The following is a 24,400-nucleotide window of genomic DNA, read 5'->3' as shown; positions in this document are numbered from 1 at the left end:
GTATTCCAAAATCATGGCTCCTCCTTCCCATTTATTCCCCCTTGGAATAACCTTACCCTTCGTCCTTTTCCTCATTCCCCTCTTCGTTGACCCCGCCCTCGCCCGCGGCCGCCACGTAATCACCTTCTCCGGCCGTGGCATCCAGCCCTCCGGCCTCGCGTGGGACCCCACCGCGCAGCACTTCCTCGTCGGCTCCCTTCTCCTACCCGCCGTCTCCTCCGTATCCGACGCCGGCGTCTTCGAAATCCTAGTCTCCGATCCATCCCTCGGCGCCTCCTCCCCTGCCGTCGCGGTAGCGGTAGATGACCGCCGCCGCCGCCTCCTCGTCGCCTTCTCCCAACCTCCCTCTCTCGCCGCCTACGACCTGCGGTCCCCCATCCCCCACAGCCGCCTCTTTGCCGCCCACCTTCCCGACTCATCCGCTGATCCCGGCGGCGTCGCGGTGGATTGGGCCACCGGAGATGCGTTCGTCACCGCCGGTGACCGGATCTGGCGGATCGACACAGACGGGAAGCCCTCCCTCCTCTCCAGATCGGCGATCTACGAACCCGGACTGGGTGGGCTGGCGCACGTTAGCAAGGGGTTCCTGCTCGCAGTGCAGGTTAGCACGGGGAGGGTGATTAAGGTGGACGAGGAAGATGGGGCCGCGAAGGCGGCGATCGGAGCCGGCGGCGGCGACTCGATCGCGGTGCGGAGCGACGGGTCGGCGGTGGCGGCCGGAGGGAGGAGGACCACGTGGCTGACGAGCGACGACGGGTGGGCGGAGGTGGCGGCGTACGACGAGGCCGCAGTTGAAAAGGGGACGGCGAGAGGAGTGGCGATAAGGGAGGGGAAGAAGGCGTACGTGCTCGTCTCGCCAGAAACGGAGGAGGGTAGTTCGGGAACAGACGGCGAGGAATATAACGGGAAGAGGTGGAGGATTGAAGAGGTCGAGTGGGGAAGGGAAGGAGAAGGGGAGATGGTATGGGGTTTTGTATTGCTGGGATTGGGATTGGCGTACTTCTTGTACTGGAGGTTTCAGATGAGGCAATTGGTGAGCAACATGAACAAGAAGAGTGCTTGAGAAGAAGAGCACCAACAAAATTGGTACTTTTTCTTCTGAACTAATTCTTGGTTTTTGTATAATATTTGTGTTATTTTTTCTGATTAAATGATTACTTAGTAACTCTGTTTTGCTAATAATATGGGATAAATTATTATTTCCTGTTCATGATAAATATGCTCTTTTCTACTTAATTCTTGCCATTACATCTGAGCTTGGTGTATTATCAGGAAATTGTGCAATTTGAATGGCTTTATAGATGATTAAATTGAATGGAGATTTCCAAAATGTAGAACTAATGGATGAAAAGTAGATCTGCAAGTATGGAATAGAAGTTCCAGAAACAACCCGGAGTGTGACTTTTTGATATGTGAAGCACTGCACTTCTTTCATTTCTCCGCTGCATTTCAATAGGAAACTCAATTGTGATGGTAAGAATCCACTTCAACTATAAGCTTAAATGAGCAAGCGTAGATTGACAGTCTCAAAACCAAGTTCTACATAAAGGCTAGGAGTCACGTTTCAACTATTGTCAGTATCCAACCTCAACCTCAACCTCAACCTCAACCCAATTAGGTCCATGAGGGAGCAGCAGCATGTACTGCAACAATTAGCTATTACAGACCGTCTAGCTTATTTTGTTATAACTAAAAGATTACATCTCACTACAAAGGCTGCTACCAACAGGGAGGAGATTTCACAGTTTGAAATCGTGACCGGTTATTAGAACTCATATCTATATTACTTTCTTCATTCATCAAGCTCTTATCCTTAGGGATTCTGACTAAATTATAAAGTCTGCAACCAATAAGTGAAGCAATTGGATTACCCAAATAATACGCCCCTTCTTGAACTCGGATCTCAGGGGACAATTCGTTTTGTTTTATCAGTTGTGAGTAACATATAATATGGTGGATGGGCTTCTCTCTGTTCTCTTGTTATCTCCATCCAAACATACTATTAGCCCACCCAATCTCGAATTGTATTAGGTTAAGTTAACATGTTTCTGATGCAGCATTAATACTTACATGTTCTACAACTTGAACAAGTTGTTCTTGTCACTGTCACTTGCACTCAGTTGGAAAACGAGCCTTGAATTAAATGATAAACAATATTGAGCCTGCTGATTAGGGTAGTGATTGATGTTAATAAACCATCTTAGGGCACTTTATACTTGTAGAAATCGGCTCACTAGAAAAAGGTATAGTGGAGTATTGGATGGGATTTTTTCATATTTTATTAAACGTGTAGCTGGAGTTGTTAAAATAAAAGGAAAAGAAAACACAGTTAAACTCTGGAGTGCATGGGAGATTACCAAGTAAAAAAAAAACGATTATGTATATTACAACGGGTAGCCCAATCCATTGCTCAGTGCCCACAGAAGATTGAGGAAGAAAACATATTCTACACATATATCTGTCAGGTGTCGCCTATTTTGTAAACTATGCACAGAAAGGTCCCTTACCTGACGAAAGAGTAATGCTGGCAGCATGATAAACCTTTTAAAAATTTTACTTAATGACTTGGTCCTCAGACTAAACCATCCGTCCGTTCGTCAATTTCCATTTGTTCAATTGTATTCGAGGGAACATTCATGAATGAATACCTACGCCTAATACATCCTCAGCCCACCTTATTCAACACCTAGTTCTTTCTCTTCAAGAATACTCCACATGAAAGCCTAAATAGCAACCATGGCGATCGTAGATCTCCTCCATACGATGTCGAGCATGACCGTCAAGTGCACTAAGAATATCTCCCGTGCTACCAAGAGACTTTGGTGGAGAGCTTTCCCCTTCTTCCGCGGACGAAAGGCGGCGGCCGCCTCCACCGCCGCTGATGGTGATAGCTTCCGACACCAAGAAGACTTAGACACAGATGGAGTGTGGAAACACGACATACTCCTGGGGGAGAAGTGCAAGCATTTAAAGTTCTCCGGCGTCATACACTACGATTGCTACGGCAGGCCGCTTCCAGAGCCGCGGGCTCCACTCCGTGGTAGCCCGCCGTCTTCTTTCTCCCATTGCACGGTTGACATTGCTCAGTTGGAAAAATTGAATCATTAGTCGATCTATCTGTATATAAGTTGGCTCGTTCTTCTTGGTGTTTTTGGTTTGTGTTCCAGTTTATTGTTGCATTCATTTGGATTGTTATTTTATGTGTTAAATCGTTTCTTGGTTCGCAATTAGGAATTTCTAGTCCATGGCGAAGAGGAATTTGTGAGAATTTGAGGCCTTCAGTTCAGGAATAGAACGGTAGCTCTGTTTTGGTTGATGCTATCCTTGTGGTTACCTTTGCGATGACCACACGACATGCAGAGCATTGCGCACGCATTGAAGGCCACCTGTCCCGTTGACGCGTTAAGGCGTTAGTAACTTGGAAAAAAAGAACATTTCAAAAAAAAAAAAAAAAAAAACTTTGAAAAAGGAAGGGTTAATTAAATTTACACCTCAATTCTTTTTATTACCTAAAATTTTAGATTTAATTTTATCAGCTCCCCTTTCGTTAGTCTGTTCTTAGTTTACATAAGACTGAAATTTCTTTTTCTTTAATTTTTTTTCCTTTCCTTTCTCTCTCTCTCTCTCTCTCCCTCTCCAAGCAAAGTTATCCTTGCTCAAGCTTCTTTTTATGTTAGCCACTTTATCAAAGTCATATTACCTTCCACCAAAAGATTGGAAGTAATCTTAAAAGTATTTCATGAACTACTACTATTCACGTTCATTTTGGTTTCACAAATACAGGGGGAAGAGGACTAGAGAACTGAAGAGTGGGAGCGGCGGAGCACTTTCCTCCATTGCTGCCCCTATCCTCCACTCCCTCCTCACCACTGTCGACCTTTGCCGTACCGCCACCATCCCCGTTATCTGTACCCGCCACAGTGGACAACTTATTCCGCTAGGTGTTACTTGGGTAGTTTGGTTTTCAAGGTGGCTTGGAGCCGAGAGAAAAGTAGGAGGAGCTTGCGAGAGAAAATATGAGAGCTTGGTAGGAAGGAAAGAGAAGGGCTCCATGGATAAAGAAAAATTTCTTTGCTCTTGGCTGAAGGTAGAAGGGAAGAAGAGAGCGTTTTCCCTTTCTTTTACTCAGTATATTTACACGAGGTGTATTAGTTATTTAATTTCGATTAGTGTGTATTCTGTTATGATCGTTTGACAGTTTATTATGATTCAAAATTTAGGGAGACATTACAATAAAGGAAAAGTTTCGGAAGTACTCGTAAAAATTAGGTATAGTTTAGAGTAGTACTAAATAAAATGAACCCAAAATAGAAAACAAGTGAAAGCTAATTTTGAAATTAACCACCTACATACTTTTGATCTTACGGCAATAGTTACGCCTAAACTCCTTTCATCAATATTTTTATCTTCTTATCTCTAAGACAAATATGTAATTAAGTAGGTCAATATTTTGTCCAAAAAAATAAAAATAATGAATAGATATATATAGGCAATAGTTCGGTAATCTAATATATAATTAATCCTACTTTATATTCTTACTAAAATGTTTACCAAACAGCAACTCCATAATAGGTCCCACTTTTGGAAAATAAATGAAATTTCCGGAACAACTCTAACGAGTAATTTACCATTACATCATCATTTATGATATGTGAACCAAGTTAATTGCGTATCCTACTTTTAATTTAAATCAAATTATCATCATCACAAAATCGCATGTCAACTCATTTTGCGTGAGTAGAAATTATATTGTCCAGAATATTCAAGTCCAATCCGTTTTTCTCTGATCTCTATGATTTATAGTATGATCCAATTGAAAAATATTGCAATAATTAATCATCATTTTATTGCTTTCAAATAACTCAATACGAAATAAGAATATATTGCAATTATTTAAAACAATGTAGACCCCTAGATGACAATTTAAAACCTCAATCTATATCAAGCTGAACGACTCAAGCTATAATTTAATTAGTTAGGCTATATATATACTAACAACAATATGAGAAGCAGCAATATATTTTTATTGCTTTCATTCGTACCACTATTTGTGCTATTTATTCAACTAAATAATTAAACTATATATCCTATATATATTCATATATTCACCACTTTTTAAAGAAGACAATCTCACTTGAACTAATAGCTTTTCAAGAACGGCCATGGCGACTGGGTATCTCCTCCATGGCATCTCGAGCTTAGCGATGGCGTGCGCCAGGCGGACGTCACGTGCCGCGACGAAGCTTTGCTGCTGCTATTTCTCCTGCCTATCTGATAGGAAAAAGCTCGCCGGTGGCTACGAAGGACGTCGGAAAGGAGCACCGGAGCCGTTCAAGATAATTATGGGCGCCAGGTGCAAGCCGGTGGATTCGTCCAATATCTACGGTAGCCCCTAGAGACCGCTCGCTACCTCCGATCGTCTGCACGCCTTCTTGTTTGGCCTTTGTGTATCTATATGCATGGTTTGGATCAAAATGTAACGGCTACTTCATTTTTATTATATTTAATAGTATCAATAGTTGATCAACTTTTTTTTTTTTTTTCACCATAAGACCATATTAATATAACGAAAGTATCTCTCTCACTAACAGGGAAATGTTGTTTATTTCAGCTTTATCGTTAACAGGTTAAAGTACTTAATTTTGTTTGAAAAAGTTGTAAATAACACTGTATCTTAATATATAATGATTCACCCAGTCTGGTTTTACTATAATTTTCATGTGACACTCTACATTATTTTAAACCAAAAATCTCTAACCAAACAGCATTAGAAGAGAAGATACTAAAGTTAACCTTTTAAATACCTAAACTACCCTTACCTCAACATGACATTAAGTTTAGGATGTCATACGAAAATTATAAGAAAAAAAGAGAGAGAGAGAGGCCAGGTTATAAATATCTTAAAAACAAGGTGTTAATCATAAAATTACTAAAATACATGGTGTTATTTGAAAATTATCTCTCTGTTTATTGGTTTGCTGAAGACTTCTCTCTGTTTATTTGGTGCTTTCCGTTGTAAATAGAGAGAATTGTGGACTCCATGTTTTATACATTATACTTTTCTACTGTGATAAATAATTACTAAGCCGTGAAATTTATTCAGGGTTCATTTTTTAGATTATTATTATTATTACCAGACTTAAACAGTATTCCCCTCCGAACTATTTCCTTATTGAAAAAAATAAAACATGGCGAGTTCCGATGTACAAACCTAGTTGCAATATTACTTGTCAAACCTGAGTGTGGATTTGGGTGGAGCTTGTATCTTTCACAGTGTCAACTCTCCAATTCAATTCTATAGCGTACGTAAGTCCCAGTACTCAATGTGTGGGGTAATGGACAGGGATAAAGCAACGGTGTATATGTATTCCTTAATGTTTCTTTGATCTTATCGTCTTATTATTAATCTAAACCCAATGCGACGGGAGAAGAACAACTGCCCCATCACAATCAAATATATTAAATTACTATCGTTAATTTATTACGTTCTCCAAACCAGGTGCAGTTGAGTCCGGTCGCCACCGTCTTATATAGTATATATACCCACTTCGATCCACACGAACCCGATCATAGAGCGCAGCAATAATATTAACCTCAAGCAGCGGCCATGGCGGGGATGAGCCATCTCCTCCGCAAGCTCTCAAGCATGGTGGTGACGTGCACCAGGAGGCTCTGGTGCAGCACTCCACGTAGAAAAGATCTCGCCGGTGGTAACGTGGCGTTGTGGGAGGTGCCCATACTGCTGGGGCAGAAGTGCGAGCCGTTGGATTCATACGTCCGGACCTCCCCCGCCATTTTCCAGGCGGAGCTGAAGAGAAAACGTCGGCGGCGGACGCCGCTCCTCCCGAGGCGGCTGTCGTGCTTCACGTGTGGTTCGGCCGTCGAGCACGACGAGGTCGTCGTTCGCTGGAAAAAAATGGAGTAGGGAGTAGTAGTAAAACTCTGTGCTCGCTTCTTCTGAGTTGGGGGTGGACGTTGGCTAATTTGTGTCATTAGCTCGTTGTTTTGTGTAGTAAACGGAAATTTACATATAAGACCTTGCTTTTAGGTGAATATCCGGTTTGTATTATTATGTATGCCAATAATTAATTATAAATTTCAGAACGTGCCTTTTTGTAAAATGAGCAAAAACAGTTATAAGAATAATAAAATTTAAACTCTATAATATCCTTATTAATTTAATTACTAATTTACTATTGATATTCATCCTAAATTAAAGGATATTCGTAGTAATTTCATAAAAAACGAAAATCTTTTTTCTCATCTCTTTCTTTACTTCACATCGCATTAAAATTAATTATTATACTCATATTTTAAAATATAAGTAAATATAAAACTACTTATTCACAAAATAAAGAATTTATTTTGATAATAAAAGAAATATGCTTAATATTACTTAAATGCAGTATGGAATAAAGGAGTAATTAATACGCGTCTGTTATAGGGCAGGCCCATGGAGAAATTGGGCCTACCCACGGATGGGCTTAAGGGTGTAATAGTTTCATATCCACGTGTCAATATTTTACCCGCATATCACGAAACTTTGAGTTCTGGGATCGGTAGCTAATCCTACCTCTATTCTTTCTTGTTACAGAAGAAAGAAGAGCTCTTCCTCTTAGCTCTCTCCAAATTCCGAAGGCGAAAAGAGGAGAAGAAGAGAAGTAAATCTACTGAAAGATGACGTCGGAGTCGATCAAACACGACGTTGCTGCGGATTACGACATCCTTCGCTTCGGATTGAACGGCGTCAAGGGCGAGATCGTTGGATCTCATCCCCTCGAAAACCTTCGCGAATCCGTAGTTTTCGCCTTCTTTTATCTCTTCGATTCTTCTTTGATCTTCTTCTATTTGATCTTTGGTTATGGATCTAGTTTGTTATTGTTGTATTATTACGAGTGCTTGTTTGGAATCCACCTAAACCCTAACCCTAGTCTGTTGCTCGGGTGGTTTGCCGTTGATTTCAGAGTAATAGATTCTGGGAGGAGAAGAAGAGGAATGGATTGTCTCTTACTTACGGATCGGCTTTCAATCTGAGGAAGGATCTCGACGCTCAAATTCTCGCCAAGTGCGTAGAATCTCGTCTTTCTTGTTATTATAGTTTGATGATTTATGGTTTTATTTGTTTAATTTCATCTTGGATGATTGGGTTAGTTATACGGAGATTCGATTGAAAGCTGTTTGTTGGATATAGTTATGATTTTTTGTAGTTTCCGATGCCATTTCTCATTGATCTTTGGTGCTGTGCGACGAAGTAAAATGGAACTTCGGGGATAGTTTCGTTTATTTGGGAAAAATTTCTTTCTGAATAAATGGAATGCACTGGTTTGAAAGTACAGATTTGCTGGCAAAGCTATGAAAGCAGTCACAATGTCATTTTGATATATCAGAATTTATAAAATTTATGTTTTCTAGCTTGCTGAGTGTTCTACATTTCTTCATATTTTGTAATTCTGGATTTATTTGGATGGAAATGGCTCGCCAAAAGATAAAGCCCCATAAGTCCAGTTAAACCTTGAATTACAGTGGGAATGTATAATTTTTAATTGGTTTTGATGTTTGCATAAGTTGAATGTGATTATTTAATAGGTTCATAAATTATGGGTTTTACTTTTAATGCAAGCTCTAAAGGATGTCTTAGTTGGTTCTTTCACTTGTAGCACTAACTTTCAGTTTTTTAGTACTTTCTAATTTTCTGCCTGACAAGTTTTATCTGGCCTTTTGGCTTTTTACTCGACTTCTGTTTATTCGTAAAAGACAAATGTTTTATTTGTAATGATTGCAAATGACTGGAACTATGGTTGATGAGGTTGATTATATCCTATCTTGTGGTAACTGCTGCTACATATAGTTGATAAGGATTTTGTATCAAGGTGTTTAATCTTTTTCAGTTGTTCATGACTTGAGTTACTGTAGCTAAGATCTAATGCTGTTTTTACATTACAGATTCCAGAGGCCTCCTGGTGCACTGCCATCCTCTATGCTAGGACTCAAAGCTCTCACCGGTGCCTTGGATGATTTTGGGTTTGAAGATTACTTGAATGGTAGCTATTCCTTTGCTTTTAAATGGCTTCACTGTCTGCTGGCAAATTTTTCTCCATCTTGTTTGGTGTTTCATCTCCGTTGGCAAATTGTTGTCCGTCTTGTTTGGTGCTTCATCTTCCTAGTTTTCTAGTACACATTTGTCTAATAAATGATATCCTAGAAGCCATGTTTAGCTATTTTGATTGCTAGTTTCTCATTGTAAATGCAAGACTATTTATATTACTCATGGCCCTTTGGTGTTGCTAAATGCTTATATCTACATGTTGCCACTATGCCTTGTTATTACTTTAGAAAAATGTTTGCAGTGACATTTTCTTTTATTTTGTTTGCCATAATGTATTGATTATGTGGTTCTAGGGGCATGCATCAGCCAGGTTTTCAACAATACTATACTATTAGAGTACAATTTTATCTGACCTGACCTGACCTGACTTAACCTAGCATGAAATAGGGTACAACTTTAAAAGGTAGTAAAAATATTAGAGGTAAGTCTTGAGGTTGCTTAAACCATAACTTTGAAGATAAATGATTGTCGCACGAGACTAGTTGTGATCTTCTATTGATGCACTTGGTTCTCATTTGAAGTAATGTAACTATTAAGCAGAATCTGTTTATATTTTACTTATGGAGTAATATCATATAGGACATTGTTAATATCGATGAGGTATTCCTGTTTCTCTGCCCCTTAATCTGCAGAGATAACATATTACTTTAAAAAGAGTAAGTTTTAATTGGGGAAAGGAATTATCTCTTTTAGCTGTAATTCTTCTCAAAGCTTTAGCTTCTTAATCTATGAAATCTACCCTTTTAAACCATCACCATCATTTTTCGACAGAACACCAACTGGTACTCAGCTAGTAAAATTCTTTGTAAAAGGTCATCTGGAACTAGACCTGACATGAAAAACCAGTAAAAGATATGCAACTGGCATGACGGGAAACTGAGTTCCTGGTTGGAGCAAAACTGTCAGCTATATAAATTTAATGATATTCAGTAGAATCAGTACTGAGGCATGTGGTGCCAGAAGATGCCCAACGTGTAGGAAAGTTTTGAAATTCCATGGACCAATAAGTATACCAGTTAACTCTGTTTCCTCAAGATAGCATCTGTATGTCATTGGTAGGTGTGACTTTGCTTGTTGTGGTTCATTGTATGTATTATCTTAACAGAAAGTTTTTGTTTATATCATTTCTTCTGCATGTGATGTGCTGCTCTGTGTCCCATTGTTGTTTATTTTCTTTTATAGTTTTCAGCTGTTAATGTTCTCTTTCTTAATTATTCTGCAGTACCACAAGACTCGGAAACCTTGCGACCGGCAGATTTGCATCATGGTATGGAAGTTCGCCTTGGTATATCAAAGGGCCCTGCTTTCCCGAGTCAAATCTAGTTTTACTATGTGCTCTCTTGATGAGTATATGTTCGACTCTAATATGGAACAGTTGGAAGTTTGATTTTATTACATTATGTTTAATATGGATTATGGATATAACTTGAGCACGTGTGTTACTTGGGAGATTGATTTCGTGATGATTAATTACCAGCAAGCTTGCTGATGATGTATGCTGGTATAGAGCCACTGCCACTCTAAATTTTTCTTAGCTGATGATTGAGCTTGTTACAGAACATATGGAAGGAAATGTTACTTGTAACGTCGGACAAACTGTGGGCAAAAAGACCCTATAAATCGTTGGGGCAGTGAACTTGAGAATTAGGTTCTTTTTTTCTTCTTCTTGTTGATTCTGGTTGTTTTTTTTTTTTCATTATTAAAACTTGAACGAGAAGAGTGATCAGATTTCTCCCACGTTTGGATTCACTCTGAGATTTACTTGAAGGTTCACTTTCCTCATCTTCTTTGAAATATAGACGAGTCTACTGGGTTTGAATTTTCCAGCCCTTTTCTGATACTTTGTTTATATATGATTGATTTCAGAGGTCTTAGTTGCAATATCTCTTCATTGTTCATTTATGACAAAATGGGGGAGTAAATTTACTATCGCTTATTATATATATTTTTTGTCAATTTATAACAAAATGGGGGTGTAGATTTACTATCGCTTATTATATTTTAGTAGTAGTTGTTTACATATTCGTGACTTGCTTTTTCTGATTTTTTTTTCTTAAATTTAGAGGGTCAATTGTCTCCCTCTAAAGTTCGAAGTTAAATCTCTACTACTAGTGTTTGTCGATGTCAATCCTACTAGGTGCATCCAAATAATACTCATTGCGACGATGGGTAGTTAAGTTGTTAAGGTGTAAATTAGTTCACATTTTATTTGGTTCATGAGACTATTGTGCGATGTTATTCTTATACCTTAATGGTAGCATGCATGTGTGACAAATACCAAATTTCAGGAATTTCTTGTTAAGAGAGCTCTAGTTTAATTAGCCAAAGTAACTTTTCTGAATGCGAAGCTTGAATTTGTTTATTCTGTTGGCAAAAATCATAAAAATCCTTCCTTCCTAACAAAGGATTTTAATCTTAAAATGACATTGTTTAGTATCCCAGCTAACAAGCATGCCACTAAGTACATTTATATTCCTGGCCGGCAACTTATATAAAGTCTGATACCATTTGCAATGACTAAGAATAATTTATATAACCCCAGATGAATAGAAAATCCTCGTTTTAGACCTGTAAAGGCCACGAAGGAGATAAAAAGTATAAATCCACATTATTTATCAACTGAAACTTTCAGATAACCTGCATCACATCCCTTGTGCTCGAGTGGTCCCATGAACAATGTCGAGAAAAAAAAAATATATATTTCTCAGGGCTGCACGTAAAATTTTAGCTCCCCACTATGACTACAAAGTACAAAATATATGCATGGTCATGACTGCACGTAGTTGATGCATAATAGAGATGTCTACATATCCTCAGTCTAAATAATTTGTCTATAATTAACCAGAGGATTAATTATATGTTAACTCCTTTAACTATTATTTTGTATCACGTCCACTCTCTTAACAAAAAAAAAATTACTAAACTATTTAAATGTATTACAAAATTCTCTCTGTCAATAATTCAATAAAAAATACTGATAAAAATAATTTTAAAAATTTGACCAACTTAATAGATGGACAAAAATGCCATCCATCTTCATCTCTATGGTAAGTTCTCTAAATAATAAATTTTAGATTGATCTTCTCTAATTACTTTAAAATTCAATTCTGACAAAAAAAAATTGAGAAAGAAAGACGAAGGATATTTTTGCTTATCTAATTTGACAGATGTTTCTTAATAAAATTCTAGATAATTTATGATATATAAAAATATAAATATAAATATTATTATTATTATTATTAGGGGGTGAAGATAATATCGACTGATAGTTGAAGTGGTCATAATGTAATTAAGCCACGGCCAAATCGTACGTCCTGAACGGACGCTTCCCGTTAATCCTCCACGTGGCGATCGCGGCGCTAAGGTAGCGAGCGGTAACCAAGTCGGGCGATGCCGTGATCGCCCACCTCATCACGTGCTCAGCACTCGGTCACCGTCGTCGTCGCACTTTTATGGGCGGCGGAGACCTCTTCTATGGCGCTCGTCGCTGGTTCCGTCGCCGCTCCCACCAAGTCGTCACCGCTTCGTCCGTGAGCCGCGAGAGGGAGCCGCTGAGAGAAGAAGAGGCGGTCGTTGTCGAGGAGGAGGAGGAGGTGGACGACGACTTCGTAGTAGGATTTGAAGAAGAGAAAGGAGAGAAGCAGTGCACGATTTCCGAGGAATTGGATTTCTCCGTGCTAAGTCCCATCACCATTCCCGGGAGGAGCAAAATGGCTTCTTTCGATGCCCAAAAGAAGGTCTTCGAGAACGAATCATTCTGTTTGATTGCTAGTTTGTTGTGTAGTTAAGGTGTTCGCTTTTATGTCTCGGTGATCTTAAAAGTATTGAGGTAGGTCCAAAAGGGGATATAAAAAGCAAATTCCCGTTTGGTTTTGTTGCTTTCTGTCAATTTATTGTCGGATTCCAACAAAATATTCCGATGACGAGCTCCCTCTTTTTGATTTCTATTTCTTTTTGTTTCTTTGCCTTCCAATTTTAGTAATTCATTGTTCGAAAGGTTGCAATTGTTGTCTAAGTTTTAGTTTCTTCCCTGCATTGCATGATTGATTTAGGCTTTCTAATAGCTATCTCATGCAGAATGGGGCTGACGCTGAGTTCTTCACGGAGTATGGTGAAGCAAGCCGATACCATATACATGAGGTAATTGGCAAGGGAAGTTATGGAGTAGTTGGGGCTGCAATTGATTCCTACACCGGAGAGATGGTGGCAATTAAGAAAATCGAAGATGTATTTGAGCATGTTTCTGATGCCACTCGCATCCTTAGGGAGATCAAGCTCCTTAGGCTACTGCACCATCCGGATATCGTGGAAATTAAACACATAATGCTTCCTCCATCTCGGAGGGAATTCAAGGATATATATGTTGTTTTCGAGCTGATGGAATCAGACCTTCACCAAGTTATAAAGGCAAATGATGATCTCACACCAGAACATCACCAGTTCTTCTTGTACCAGCTTCTTCGAGCTCTGAAATATATCCATGCAGGTGAATTCTATCTGTCTCTAAGGAATCATTGTTAGGCCATCAGATATTGTGTATATTGCGATATTGATCATCTTATGTTAGTTTTGTAGCAAATGTTTTTCATCGGGATTTGAAGCCTAAAAATATTCTTGCCAATGCTGATTGCAAATTAAAGATTTGTGACTTTGGCCTTGCTCGTGTATCTTTCAATGATGCTCCATCGGCTATTTTCTGGACGGTTTGTTATATCTCTTTGTAGTCAACTTATGTTCTTGCATTTCTTTTTCCCCATTTCTATTTTCACTAACTATATATAATTGATGTATAGAAGCAATAATAACATTTGATAACCAGCAGGTTCTTTCTCAAGGATTAATTTTGTTCCTTTTTTATTAGGACTATGTGGCAACAAGGTGGTATCGTGCTCCAGAATTATGTGGGTCTTTTTTCTCCAAGGTAAGATGATCGTATGTAATTTTGGATCATTTATTTTACTTATAAGGACTTCACACATCATGCTTTTAGTACCTAACCTTGAAACTTTTGCCCAAGATAGTCATTGTGCATGCTATTTTACCTTGTGATTAACAGCTGCTATCTGATGCAATTAGTTTCTCAACTCGAACTTTATTTGAGTTGCTACTGAACCATTTTTTGCTAGTATTTTGCAGTACACTCCTGCAATTGATATATGGAGCATAGGATGTATATTTGCAGAAATGCTGACAGGGAAACCATTGTTTCCTGGCAAGAATGTGGTGCATCAATTGGATATCATGACTGACTTGCTTGGCACTCCCTCACCGGAAACCATTTCTAGGGTTTGCTCTGTCTCTTAACATATTGGCCCTCTCTCTCTCTCTCTCTCTCTCTCTCTCTCTCTCTCTCCAATCTCTGTGCAAGTGAACTTGATAAAGTAGTAATTCACACATTAGCATGTAAGGGCTTTTATTATGTTACTCAGGACAAACTCCCAAGTCATTTTGATGGTTAAAAGTATGTCAGGAAAAGCTTCAAAACAAAAACCATGGCATCTCTGTTTCATTCATAACTTCATAATATCTTAGCTAGCTTCTTAAAATCGACCAAGATATATGCAATAACAATCTTTTTATGTGCATCCGTCTGCATTTTTATTTTATTCAGGCATATACATGTATTTGTCTATTTGCTTTAGGAGTATTGTGTTTTCCAGCCTGATCCTGTCTTTACAAATGAAAAAGAGATGAGTTAGTTATGGAGGAAGAAAAGAACTTGATTTATCACTATTTAAAAATCGTATATCATTCATCTAGTATTGTTTTTCAATCTTTTGAATATAACATCTTATAATGGAGAGCGTTTTCTATCAGTCTACATGTTCCTAAAAGTTTAAAACTTTAGGTCCTGTTCATGTATCTTACTTTTGTCTTGGTTCTTAATCACTGCAGATTCGAAATGAAAAGGCTAGAAGATATTTAAGTAATATGCGGAAAAAACCACCAGTTCCTTTTTCACGGAGGTTTCCTGGTGCAGATCCTTTGGCTGTCCGTTTACTGCAGCGCATGCTCGCATTTGATCCCAAAAATCGGCCAACTGCTGAAGAGATAGGATTCAGTGGCCTGGATTTCTTAATATCAAAATAAAGCAATTGTAACTATGTCCCTGATACCATTTGTTTATATGCTTTCAGGCCTTAGCAGATCCATACTTCTATGGTCTGGCAAATGTTGACCGTGAACCATCCACACAACCCATCTCAAAACTTGAGTTTGACTTTGAAAGGAGGAAATTGACAAAAGATGATGTACGAGAATTAATTTATCGAGAGGTACGATTATATTCTCAGGGAAGTTCAACACTGTCTCTCTTATTACCTAGTAGTTTCTTCATTCTTGATTTTCTCTAAAATGGACAGATTTTAGAGTATCATCCTAAGATGCTGCAGGAGTATCTACGAGGTGGAGATCAGATAAGCTTCATGTACCCTAGGTGAGGCATCTATTTTGTAAACATGAAAAATTTGCTTGCTTGTCTTTGTAGATTCCACTTCCTTTGTACAGTTGTATCTGTGCTTGGTTTATTTTCTTATTTATAACAATAGATGATAGAAGGAATATTCACTAATTTAATCCTTGTTTATCTAGTGTCTTGATGTCTTGAATATCTGCATCTTTTACAATGTCAGTTGCATTGGACGACACTTATCTAATTCAACCATTTGTTGACAGTGGAGTGGATCGTTTTAAGCGACAATTTGCTCATCTTGAAGAACATTATGGTAAGGGTGAAAGAAGCACTGCTGTGCTGAGGCAACATGCCTCCTTGCCCAGGTAATATCGAATTTAGAAAAACATATTCTGTCAAACAATTTGTCCAGGATAGGCTCCTTTTTTTTCCTTCGTTGTAGCACTGAATTTAACAATTTTTGGTAATATAGGTTGATCTGATTGACGAACGCTTGCTCCACTTTCAGGGAGAGGGTGTGTGCCAATAAAGATGAAAATTCTGAAAAAAATGATGACTCAGAGAGGCGAACGGGAGATTATGTTGCCCGCACTACCCTCCAAAGTTCTACAAGGTCACAGCAAGGCGAGAGATCGGATCATACATCAGTTACAGATGGCGTGAGCAAGACAAACTACAGTGCCCGCAGCTTGCTAAAGAGCGCTAGCATCAGTGCTTCTAAGTCTGTAATTGTGAAAGGAAGGAGTGATGTGGAGGTAAGCATGCGGAATTTTAGCTGTCTGTAGTGTGCCTCTGGATCTGGGAGGTAGAAGTTGAACCATAGTTTCATAGGTTCGAAGGACTTGTTCTAGGTCGTAGTCATAGGCACAACAAGTAGCTGCAAATGGAAAGAGCTGTCAATAATCAGGTCAATCTTGGGTTAAATTTTTTTTTATCTGACTCATTAGCTAATTAAGTCAAAACGCAAGTTTCATTTTGAGCCTAGTATTACGCAACAAACCGCAATTAAAGGTGTGGTCGTGTACGAGTTAAATATTAAGCACTCAGCTTCATGAATGCTATATTGGATAACAAACCATCCTCAAAAATGAAGTTTGAGGTCAAGCTCAAGGTTGTTCAGTTTTAGTATCTCAAGTCGGTAAGATTGTTGTGTCAGAGAGCTTGGTGCTTTGGAGCTCAAGATCTCGCAACCAGGGTTTGTTGTTCTTATTTGTGGATGTCCAGATTTGAGTCACCTAGATGCCAGCAGTAGTCAATAGGTATTTACATGCCCATCCTTGAGAATACAGAGCCAGATTGGCTGTTGAGAAAAACTCAAACATCAATCTTTAGAGCCAGATAGAATATTCCTTCTCTTCTCTTTGGATTGTCTTGGAGAGCATGAAATATAATCCCGGCTTCTTATGTAAGTGGTAGGAGATATACTATGTACAGTACACCTTTCCCAATTGGCTGTGTAACTTGACCCCTAGTTGGTAATGTAGCTTTATGTATTATACTTTTTTCTTAATATTTTTTTTTCATATGCCTGTTATTCTTTAATTTCAGGAGAAATCTACATCTGAGGACACAGATGATAAGGTTGATGGGCTCTCCCAGAAGGTTGCTGAATTATATGCCTAATAACATTGATAAAATCGAGTATCGATAAATTCATTCATCAGCGTACAAAATTTTCGGATCAAAGCTCGGATAAAACTAAGACAAAAAAAAGTTTATCCGGCGTGATAAGTTCATGTATCTGTTGTGTAAGATGATACATTTAAGCAAAATTTGAGCTATATGTTAATTAATCTCTGTGATGGCAATAATTTATATATCCTTCTTGTCAACTCCAGAGTAAGTTTCTGTTGGACTGTTCATTGTGCCTGTAAAATAATTCTAATGGGAAGAAAGATAAATTTTATTCATCAGATGAGATTACCACTCTCAAATTCCTTTTTTACTTTTATATTTATACCTGGAGATAGTTTCCTACTGTTACACTTGTTTCCGGAGTTTTCTTTCCTTAGGCTTATCATCATCATCCTCTATTCGATTGTTTCCCGTTAACGGGACAAAAGGATGGACACATGATAATTCGTTTCGATCGGTTGTTTTGAGGTTGTCCTCTTCTTTTCTTTTCTTGTCAACCTTCATCTAGTCCTCGTAGAGAGCTCTCTATGCATGAATAAAACCACTCTATTCTACTCCCACTCCCAATAATGGAGACCTAATTTCTATCGACCACACCGAGCAATTCTAAATTACATATTCACCCCCCTACCCTTAAAACTCTCCCATCTTCCGTACGATCCGATTCCCGTCTGCAAAAAATTTCACTCCATCTAGGTAGGGATTAAAACCCCAACCATTTAATCTAAAGCTCTTGTTTTTCGATTGTCTTAATGCAAAGAGCTCGTAATCGAGTTACCTTTCTTATAGCACCGGTTGCGCATTCTTCTTAAACACTATAATTTTTAAACTTTTTAATTAGAAAATTAACAGTTTTAAGCTAAGTTTAGTGGATCTATCTATAGATTAAGTAGAGAGGAAAGATTAGATTTAACTTTGTAGGGCATTATCTAAAAATGTGAGGGAGGGGGCCCTAGTTAAAAATGATATAATAAAAAACTTGTTTGCCATCCGAAATGGTCAATGGGCGTAATAAATATAGATAGGAAGTGGAATCGGTGGAACCCAACTCATTGCAAGGTGCGTGACCCAAAGAGCAGAGCAGTACCATCGACAGACGAAGAGTTGGCTTCTTCCCAATGATTACTGCAGCCGACAACCCGACTCCCCTTCTCCAAACAGGGAGACATGCCGGCGCGTCTCCTGCACTCCTCCATCTCTCACCGACACGTGTCCTCCTCCAACCCGTTACCCCATTCCTGTCCCCTCTTGACGTGACGACTCGAGTCAACCTCACGCCTTTTTACGTAACTGCCCTCGCATTCATTTCCTCCCCAACCCCCACATAAATAATAAATACCACCTCTGCCCCCCTCTCTCTCTCTCTCTCCTCTTTTTTTATTTATTTTACCTTTTAAACCCCCCCCCCTCCCTTCCGTATTTACTCCTCTTTGTTACCATCTCCTCTTCTCCTATCAAAAGTTTGCGATGCGGAGGGATTCTTCCGGCCTCGAGCTCACCATGGCCGTCCGTGGGTTTTCTTCTTCTTCCGGGTCGGGTAAGTTCGTGAGATTTGACCAATTCTCTCTCCCCTTCTTCGACAAGGTTCGATGTGTCGATTGATTAATACTCTCTGTTGGGGGGTTGGTTTGGCTATGTGAAATGCGATCGATGCGTAGAAGGGAGTGGTGCTGGATGCAACAATCCGACGATGATGAGGGAGTTTGACATCAACCAACCTGCGAGCGGAGGGGAGGAGGAGGAGGAGGAGGTGGTAGTGGAGGGGGAGGAAGGGGAAACCCACAAGCCCAAGAAGCTGAGGCTCTCCAAGGAGCAGTCGCGGTTGCTGGAGGAGAGCTTTAGGCAATATCACACCCTGAACCCTGTAAGTTTCCAATATTTTCTTTTTAACCAAAATAAATTTGTTCATTATGTGTAGTTATTATGCTATGTTTTATGTCATTTATTGGTGTTAAATGATAAAAAGATATAACGAGTTAAAAGAAATTAAACGGCAGAGGCAAAAGGAGGCGTTAGCGCATAAGCTGAAGCTGAGACCGAGACAGGTGGAAGTCTGGTTTCAGAATCGCAGGGCCAGGTGAGAGCCTAAATAGAGTTAATAGTAATCTATACAAACTATGAGTAATTTGATCATTTTTATTTACTTTTTTTTCTGGAACACCTTGATATTTCTCACACATAAGGGTTATTAAGTGGGTCGATATGCTACGAAAAATAAATGAGAGCGTATGAATAATTTCCCCCCTAAAATTTAGCATATATTGAAGTATGTTCATTCTTTTTTTTTTTTTTAAATGGTAGTAGATGTGGTTGCCCAGTTACTAGTATATATATATTTTTCTCTGTTTTGAATTTATTGGTGTGTTAATTGTTTCATATTGATTGTAAGATAGGTATTAGGTTATCTCATGTCCATAAATGTTAATTAATGATTTTGGTGATTGTGATTCACCTGGCTTTCCTTTTCTAGAGTCTCATGCAACAACAGTAGGAAAGATAATATATTAAGCTAAGATGGTATATTTGTTAGACCCATCACTCCCTTGATGTCTAAACTTTTAATTAGCTAGGGGATTTCGGACCTTCATAATTGTCTATTGTAAAACAGAATCATATATAGAGATCCAGGGGGGGAGAATGATCATTTAGTAACTGAAGTCATTGTGTGCAAAAAGAATTGAAAGCATGATATATTAACCAGCCAAGTTGTCATATAGAAATAGAAGGCTATTGTGTTAATGAAGTAAATGTTTTTCTTTAACTTTGCCATCCTATCAAATTATCTAGTAACATGACAATGCTTAATATATATTTTACTTGTTAAACCTATTGGATTAAGCAATGCTCAACTAGTTTATCATCTTATCCTCTACTTGATACGCTTGAACTAAATTCACCGGTATCTACCATCCAGGACTAAGCTGAAGCAGACAGAGATGGAGTGTGAGTACCTGAAGAGGTGCTTCGGATCCCTAACGGAGGAGAACCGGCGGCTCCAGCGGGAGGTGGAGGAGCTGCGGGCACTTCGAGTTGCGCCGCCGACCGTGTTTTCGCCCCACAGCCGCCAGCCCCTGCCGGCCTCCGCACTTACCATGTGCCCGCGCTGCGAGCGAGTGACCGCCGCCAGCTCTGCGTCCCGGACGGCCAGGCCGCCGCCCTCGGCCTCAGCATATAATCCACGTCAGCCCTCTACAGCATGTTAGAAATAAAGGGTAGGTAGTTAATTTCATTACGGATAGTACGGGTAGAAATTATAATAATATGTAGGAGAATGCCATGTAAATGGAAGGAGTTGGAATCTTGGTACAAGTAAGTAATGAAAGCTATTAGCAGCACTGTGGGAGGGCAGTGTTCTAGAACGTAACAGACGAGATGCCTCATGCACTCATTTGAACCCAATCACCCATGCATCGTTAAATTCATGCACTCTTATTCTGAGTCGCTGCATTTGTTTCGCACAATGATAGATAATAAAACCATCTTCTATCACTCTAATCACTCTAAAAAGGAAAGGAGATGTAAACGAATTGAGGTAGATTTAAGACAACTGTATATATGAGGAGGAATTAATCATGATCGTCACATATATTTGCAGAGGCTTTTACAATTTAATTATATTTTAAGTTTTTAATTTACAAATATAGTCTGTTATAATAAAATGTAAATTAATATGCATTCTATTAATAATATATATATATTTAAATTGCAGAAGACCTTTTATTTGTGCCATTAATGACATCGTCAACCGCCAACATTGCATTCCAGCACTATTAAAGTTAATAACGCTGCATATAACAGCACTATTAAACTAATAAAGATGCATTCAAAGGGCATCTCATCATATTTGCGAGGACAAACACCATCATTTGCCAATATCAAAATCCCAAACATTCTAACTTTTGTATCTGAGTCAAGGACAAGAGTAAACATTTACCACAATCGCATTAATGAAGTCACAACCTAATATATATACTACTAGCTCACCATGAGAAGCATGCAACTCGGGTCAACCACGAGCACAAGTCATCGTGCATGCACTACTAACATGCAGATCGACGACACTACAACACTAGCTTCCAAATTGGAGTCCCTTTAACATATAACGAAACAACCCCAAATGTAAAGTCTAAGAATCCTAAAAGGAAAATTGATTCCAACGAGTGAAACCAAAGAGGCATTTGATACTGCATCTGAGATCATCTATTGGTGCTTAGAGGATCAAGAGAGACAACGGTGCTGTGGGTCGGCGTGACGGTGGAGGTCACTGGCAACTGGATCTCCGGTTTGATCTCATCTTTGGGTGTGGAACGATAATACCAGAAGTAGAGGGCGAGCTGCGCCGCGCCGAGCAATGCCCCGAGTCCATTGGGGATCTATATATACATATATAACGGAACCAATACATTGTTCATTAGTTGATTGTGGAGCTAGTAGTGAATGGTAAAGAGGTGGTAGATATAAGAGGTTTTGATGCCAACGTGATAGTGCTCAGATAATTTTAAAGAGATTTATATTGTATGAATATTTTCGAGTTCCAAATCTCAATTATATCAACTTAATTGGAATAATAGTTGTTCCCATTTCTTATATATATATTTATATATATATATAAGAAGTCTAACCGTAACGAAGATATCGAAGCGGATTAGAGCATAGGCAGTCCAGCACACGCCGTTGAGGAAGCTGACCAAGGATAGGAAGAAGGGCATGTATTTCACGCTTTTGGTCTGGATGACCATTCTCTGCGGATGACAAGAAAATAAAACATAGCGGATCATTTCATTCCATCTAGTACGACTTGTGACAATAGTCAACGCACAACTCATCTTGTTTTTATCTTTTGGATACAAATTTAAATACAGCGTTTTGTTCTTGTGTAAATTACGTGTATTTATTTATAAAATTAAGTCTCTTTAAAATATATTTTATAACTCAATATTTATTTATATATATTTTAGTTAAATATTATATAAGATAAGTCACACCATAAATTTTGTACAAAATCTTATCATAGATAAAGATATGGCAAAGTTATGCATATTTTCTAATTAAAATTTCTATTATAATAAACATACTTATTTTACAATTTAACAACCAACTAATGTAATTATTTATAGTTTAGCAATTCGAATACATACATATTCTTATATAGATTTATTCAAAGTATTTATTAAAAAGAAAATATTATAAAAATATTTAGTTACAATAAATCTATAGATATTTAGGAGTGTTAGGTATAACAAGGTCTGATATAATATTTGGAATTTTGTTACACAGAGGCTAGAGATAGATGTTAGAGATGATAGATGATTTAATCTATTATTAGTTATATTTTATAATTAAATAATAAAAATATAAGTAAAATTATGGATAAAAAGGGAGAGCTTTAGTTACCATGACTGACAACGGAGAGGCGTACATACACGTGCCAAAGATGACACAGAGGACCCCAACGATGAGCGACCTCTTCTCATGGGTGTGGGTCCCGACGAGGACCCCAACGATCACCGCCGCCATGAAGAGCAATTCCCCTGCCAATATCCCCAGCAGCTTCAACTGCGCCCGCACAAATCCAACGATAACCATGATCACCTAACCAAGAATAATTCGAAAACGAAAACTCCGGATAAATCTAACGACAGGAATAAGAAGATCGGGTTACGCGAAGGCGATTGGGGGAGTAGACGACGAAGATGGATATGTAGATAGCCTCGAAGGCTAATCCGATGCCATTAATGGTGGCGACGAGGATGCTATGCGGATGCACCACCGGGATCCCGTAGAACACCCATAGCATGCAATTCATAAGCGTCGCCAAGTACGGGATCGGTGAGAAATCCTCCACCGCCTTCCGCTTACAAATCTTTGCGAACGTCGGCCTATTAGATCATCACAAACCCCATCATTCACCGATCAAAAGAAATCAGATGGACCACAAGGTGGAGATAGAGATTACACTGGAGAGAGGAACAATCCGAAGGAGATCACATTCCCTGCCAAGGTCGTAACAGATCCATGAGCCAAGAATAAACGAAGATAATAAGAAGGAATAGAGCTCCGATAAGTGATGTCGCCTGGATACCGATGATTCCGACGATGTTACGAGCGGCGTCTGCGGAAACCATTATGAGCGAACCCTAGAAGAAGGAAGAAATGGATCTGAGAAATAAAAGAGCGATTATGGAGTGAGGAGCGAAGTGAACAATTTCGGATAGCATTCAAAACTTGGAATATAGAGGTTGACATGTGGCGAATAAGTAGCAACGGATAAGTTCCGCTAAATTAGAGTTATTCTTTCCGGTAATGCGATAGAGAAAGTCGTGTTTATCCGAATATGAGTGGATCTCTCTCGCCGCGTCCTTCTCCCTCTGGTTTCGCCTTGCTGCATGCATGACACTATGTCAGCCAGAAGGACATGGACGAAGGTTTCGTGCGAACGTAGCGCATAAATTTTATATAGGGTATCCTTCGTCTGCCGTCCGTTTAGGATCCGAGGAAATCCTAGTCGCTCGTTTCATATAGAACTTATGAGATTAGATGCTATCGTATACGAGGACGTTTAGCCTTTTTTAGACGAGTACGGTAGTGCTGGTTTGTTACTAGGAGCTAAAGACTTGCCGCTAGACTTGGAGTTATTTACACGATTTAGCCTTCTTTAGTTTTTTTTTCTATTATAATACCAAATTGCTCCCAAAACGAGTTAACTTTGGACACACACTGATCTCATGAGAACTTTATTTGAGAATTGAGAATCACGTCAAAAAAATAAAAAGAGAATATTACGTGGATAAACTAGAGAAATTTATCAGAATTAAATATTAATAAAATAAATATAAATAAAATCATATGTGACATATAATAGTCAGTTTTTTAGAAATTAATAAATAAAATCATATTTAAAAAATAATTATGTTTATTTTTAGATAAATATTTCAGCACTCTTTTAAAATTTGGAATCACAATCTAACTTAATATTCTCTTCATATAATAGTCAATTTTTTTACCCGGTGCCTCTTTTATCGGGTATCAATTCTAACTTCATATTATGTGAAAAGGAGTATACTAATCCTTCAAAAAGTTTATTGTGTCTAACTCTCAGGTGACATGTTCTTTTATTTCTTTTAGATATAATTATGCCTTAATAATAGTAGATATCACTTAATACCCGGAGATAGAGTTTATTTAAAATATTTATTTTATAGGAGATAAAGTTCAATTTAAATTTACTTTTTTTATATATATCTAGG

At 38.6% G+C, this 24,400-nt stretch overlaps 5 protein-coding genes across 8 annotated transcripts; 4 read left to right on the top strand and 1 right to left on the bottom strand.

Annotated features, from left to right (window-relative positions):
* The first annotated feature begins 13 nt into the window (after positions 1-13).
* On the top strand, positions 14-4,184 carry LOC140797259 (uncharacterized). 2 transcript variants are annotated; one of them, XM_073150562.1, is made up of 2 exons: positions 14-1,086; positions 3,784-4,184. In XM_073150562.1, exon 1 carries the CDS (start codon positions 14-16, stop codon positions 1,061-1,063), a length of 1,050 nt encoding a protein of 349 aa, XP_073006663.1. In that variant the 3' UTR covers positions 1,064-1,086; positions 3,784-4,184. The 2 variants fall into 2 exon arrangements, with proteins under 2 accessions (XP_073006663.1, XP_073006664.1); XM_073150563.1 differs by lacking the exon at positions 3,784-4,184 and adding an exon at positions 1,273-1,386.
* Positions 4,185-7,555: 3,371 nt separating this feature from the next.
* Positions 7,556-10,750, top strand: LOC140798097 (cyclin-B1-2-like). The gene is made up of 4 exons (XM_073151834.1): positions 7,556-7,797; positions 7,965-8,065; positions 8,944-9,041; positions 10,329-10,750. The coding sequence occupies exons 1-4, from the start codon at positions 7,678-7,680 to the stop codon at positions 10,427-10,429; spliced, it is 420 nt and encodes a 139-aa protein (XP_073007935.1). The 5' UTR covers positions 7,556-7,677; the 3' UTR covers positions 10,430-10,750.
* A 1,667-nt stretch (positions 10,751-12,417) lies between these two features.
* LOC140797164 (mitogen-activated protein kinase 9-like) lies at positions 12,418-17,350 on the top strand. Of its 3 annotated transcripts, none has more exons than XM_073150440.1 (11): positions 12,418-12,843; positions 13,184-13,592; positions 13,682-13,809; positions 13,968-14,027; positions 14,243-14,392; positions 15,002-15,157; positions 15,244-15,381; positions 15,469-15,542; positions 15,782-15,883; positions 16,027-16,273; positions 17,067-17,350. In XM_073150440.1, the coding sequence occupies exons 1-11, from the start codon at positions 12,559-12,561 to the stop codon at positions 17,139-17,141; spliced, it is 1,824 nt and encodes a 607-aa protein (XP_073006541.1). In that variant the 5' UTR covers positions 12,418-12,558; the 3' UTR covers positions 17,142-17,350. The 3 variants fall into 3 exon arrangements, with proteins under 3 accessions (XP_073006541.1, XP_073006542.1, XP_073006543.1); XM_073150441.1 differs by having other exon boundaries at positions 12,827-12,935; XM_073150442.1 differs by lacking the exon at positions 12,418-12,843 and adding an exon at positions 13,082-13,103.
* Positions 17,351-18,517: 1,167 nt separating this feature from the next.
* Positions 18,518-20,517, top strand: LOC140797841 (homeobox-leucine zipper protein HOX3). The gene is made up of 4 exons (XM_073151521.1): positions 18,518-18,690; positions 18,812-19,017; positions 19,151-19,230; positions 20,068-20,517. The coding sequence occupies exons 1-4, from the start codon at positions 18,621-18,623 to the stop codon at positions 20,354-20,356; spliced, it is 645 nt and encodes a 214-aa protein (XP_073007622.1). The 5' UTR covers positions 18,518-18,620; the 3' UTR covers positions 20,357-20,517.
* Positions 20,518-21,078: 561 nt separating this feature from the next.
* On the bottom strand, positions 21,079-23,278 carry LOC140797175 (bidirectional sugar transporter SWEET6b-like). Its single transcript, XM_073150453.1, has 6 exons — positions 23,236-23,278; positions 23,110-23,146; positions 22,816-23,032; positions 22,548-22,745; positions 21,776-21,895; positions 21,079-21,526 (listed from the first exon to the last, which is right to left on the bottom strand). Exons 1-6 carry the CDS (start codon positions 23,276-23,278, stop codon positions 21,350-21,352), a joined length of 792 nt encoding a protein of 263 aa, XP_073006554.1. The 3' UTR covers positions 21,079-21,349.
* Between the last annotated feature and the right edge of the window lie 1,122 nt (positions 23,279-24,400).

This window comes from Typha latifolia, chromosome 11 (assembly GCF_019914945.1).
Source record: "Typha latifolia isolate L0001 chromosome 11, TyphaL0001v2, whole genome shotgun sequence".
In the NCBI taxonomy this organism is placed as follows: Eukaryota; Viridiplantae; Streptophyta; class Magnoliopsida; order Poales; family Typhaceae; genus Typha; species Typha latifolia.
This window is presented reverse-complemented; position numbering and strand designations above follow the sequence as displayed.

Coding starts and splice junctions, on each gene's coding strand:
- LOC140798097 (XM_073151834.1), top strand. CDS start 7,678: ATGACGTCGGAGTCGATCAAACACGACGTTGCTGCGGATTACGACATC. Junction 7,798..7,964: donor TCGAAAACCTTCGCGAATCC/GTAGTTTTCGCC, acceptor CGTTGATTTCAG/AGTAATAGATTCTGGGAGGA. Junction 8,066..8,943: donor GACGCTCAAATTCTCGCCAA/GTGCGTAGAATC, acceptor TTTACATTACAG/ATTCCAGAGGCCTCCTGGTG.
- LOC140797841 (XM_073151521.1), top strand. CDS start 18,621: ATGCGGAGGGATTCTTCCGGCCTCGAGCTCACCATGGCCGTCCGTGGG. Junction 18,691..18,811: donor TTCTTCTTCTTCCGGGTCGG/GTAAGTTCGTGA, acceptor ATCGATGCGTAG/AAGGGAGTGGTGCTGGATGC. Junction 19,018..19,150: donor AATATCACACCCTGAACCCT/GTAAGTTTCCAA, acceptor ATTAAACGGCAG/AGGCAAAAGGAGGCGTTAGC.
- LOC140797175 (XM_073150453.1), bottom strand. CDS start 23,278: ATGGTTTCCGCAGACGCCGCTCGTAACATCGTCGGAATCATCG. Junction 23,147..23,235: donor TAACATCGTCGGAATCATCG/GTATCCAGGCGA, acceptor CGACCTTGGCAG/GGAATGTGATCTCCTTCGGA. Junction 21,896..22,547: donor CCTCTCCGTTGTCAGTCATG/GTAACTAAAGCT, acceptor TGTCATCCGCAG/AGAATGGTCATCCAGACCAA.
- LOC140797259 (XM_073150562.1), top strand. CDS start 14: ATGGCTCCTCCTTCCCATTTATTCCCCCTTGGAATAACCTTACCCTTC.
- LOC140797164 (XM_073150440.1), top strand. CDS start 12,559: ATGGGCGGCGGAGACCTCTTCTATGGCGCTCGTCGCTGGTTCCGTCGC. Junction 15,884..16,026: donor CAACATGCCTCCTTGCCCAG/GTAATATCGAAT, acceptor CTCCACTTTCAG/GGAGAGGGTGTGTGCCAATA. Junction 16,274..17,066: donor AAGGAAGGAGTGATGTGGAG/GTAAGCATGCGG, acceptor CTTTAATTTCAG/GAGAAATCTACATCTGAGGA.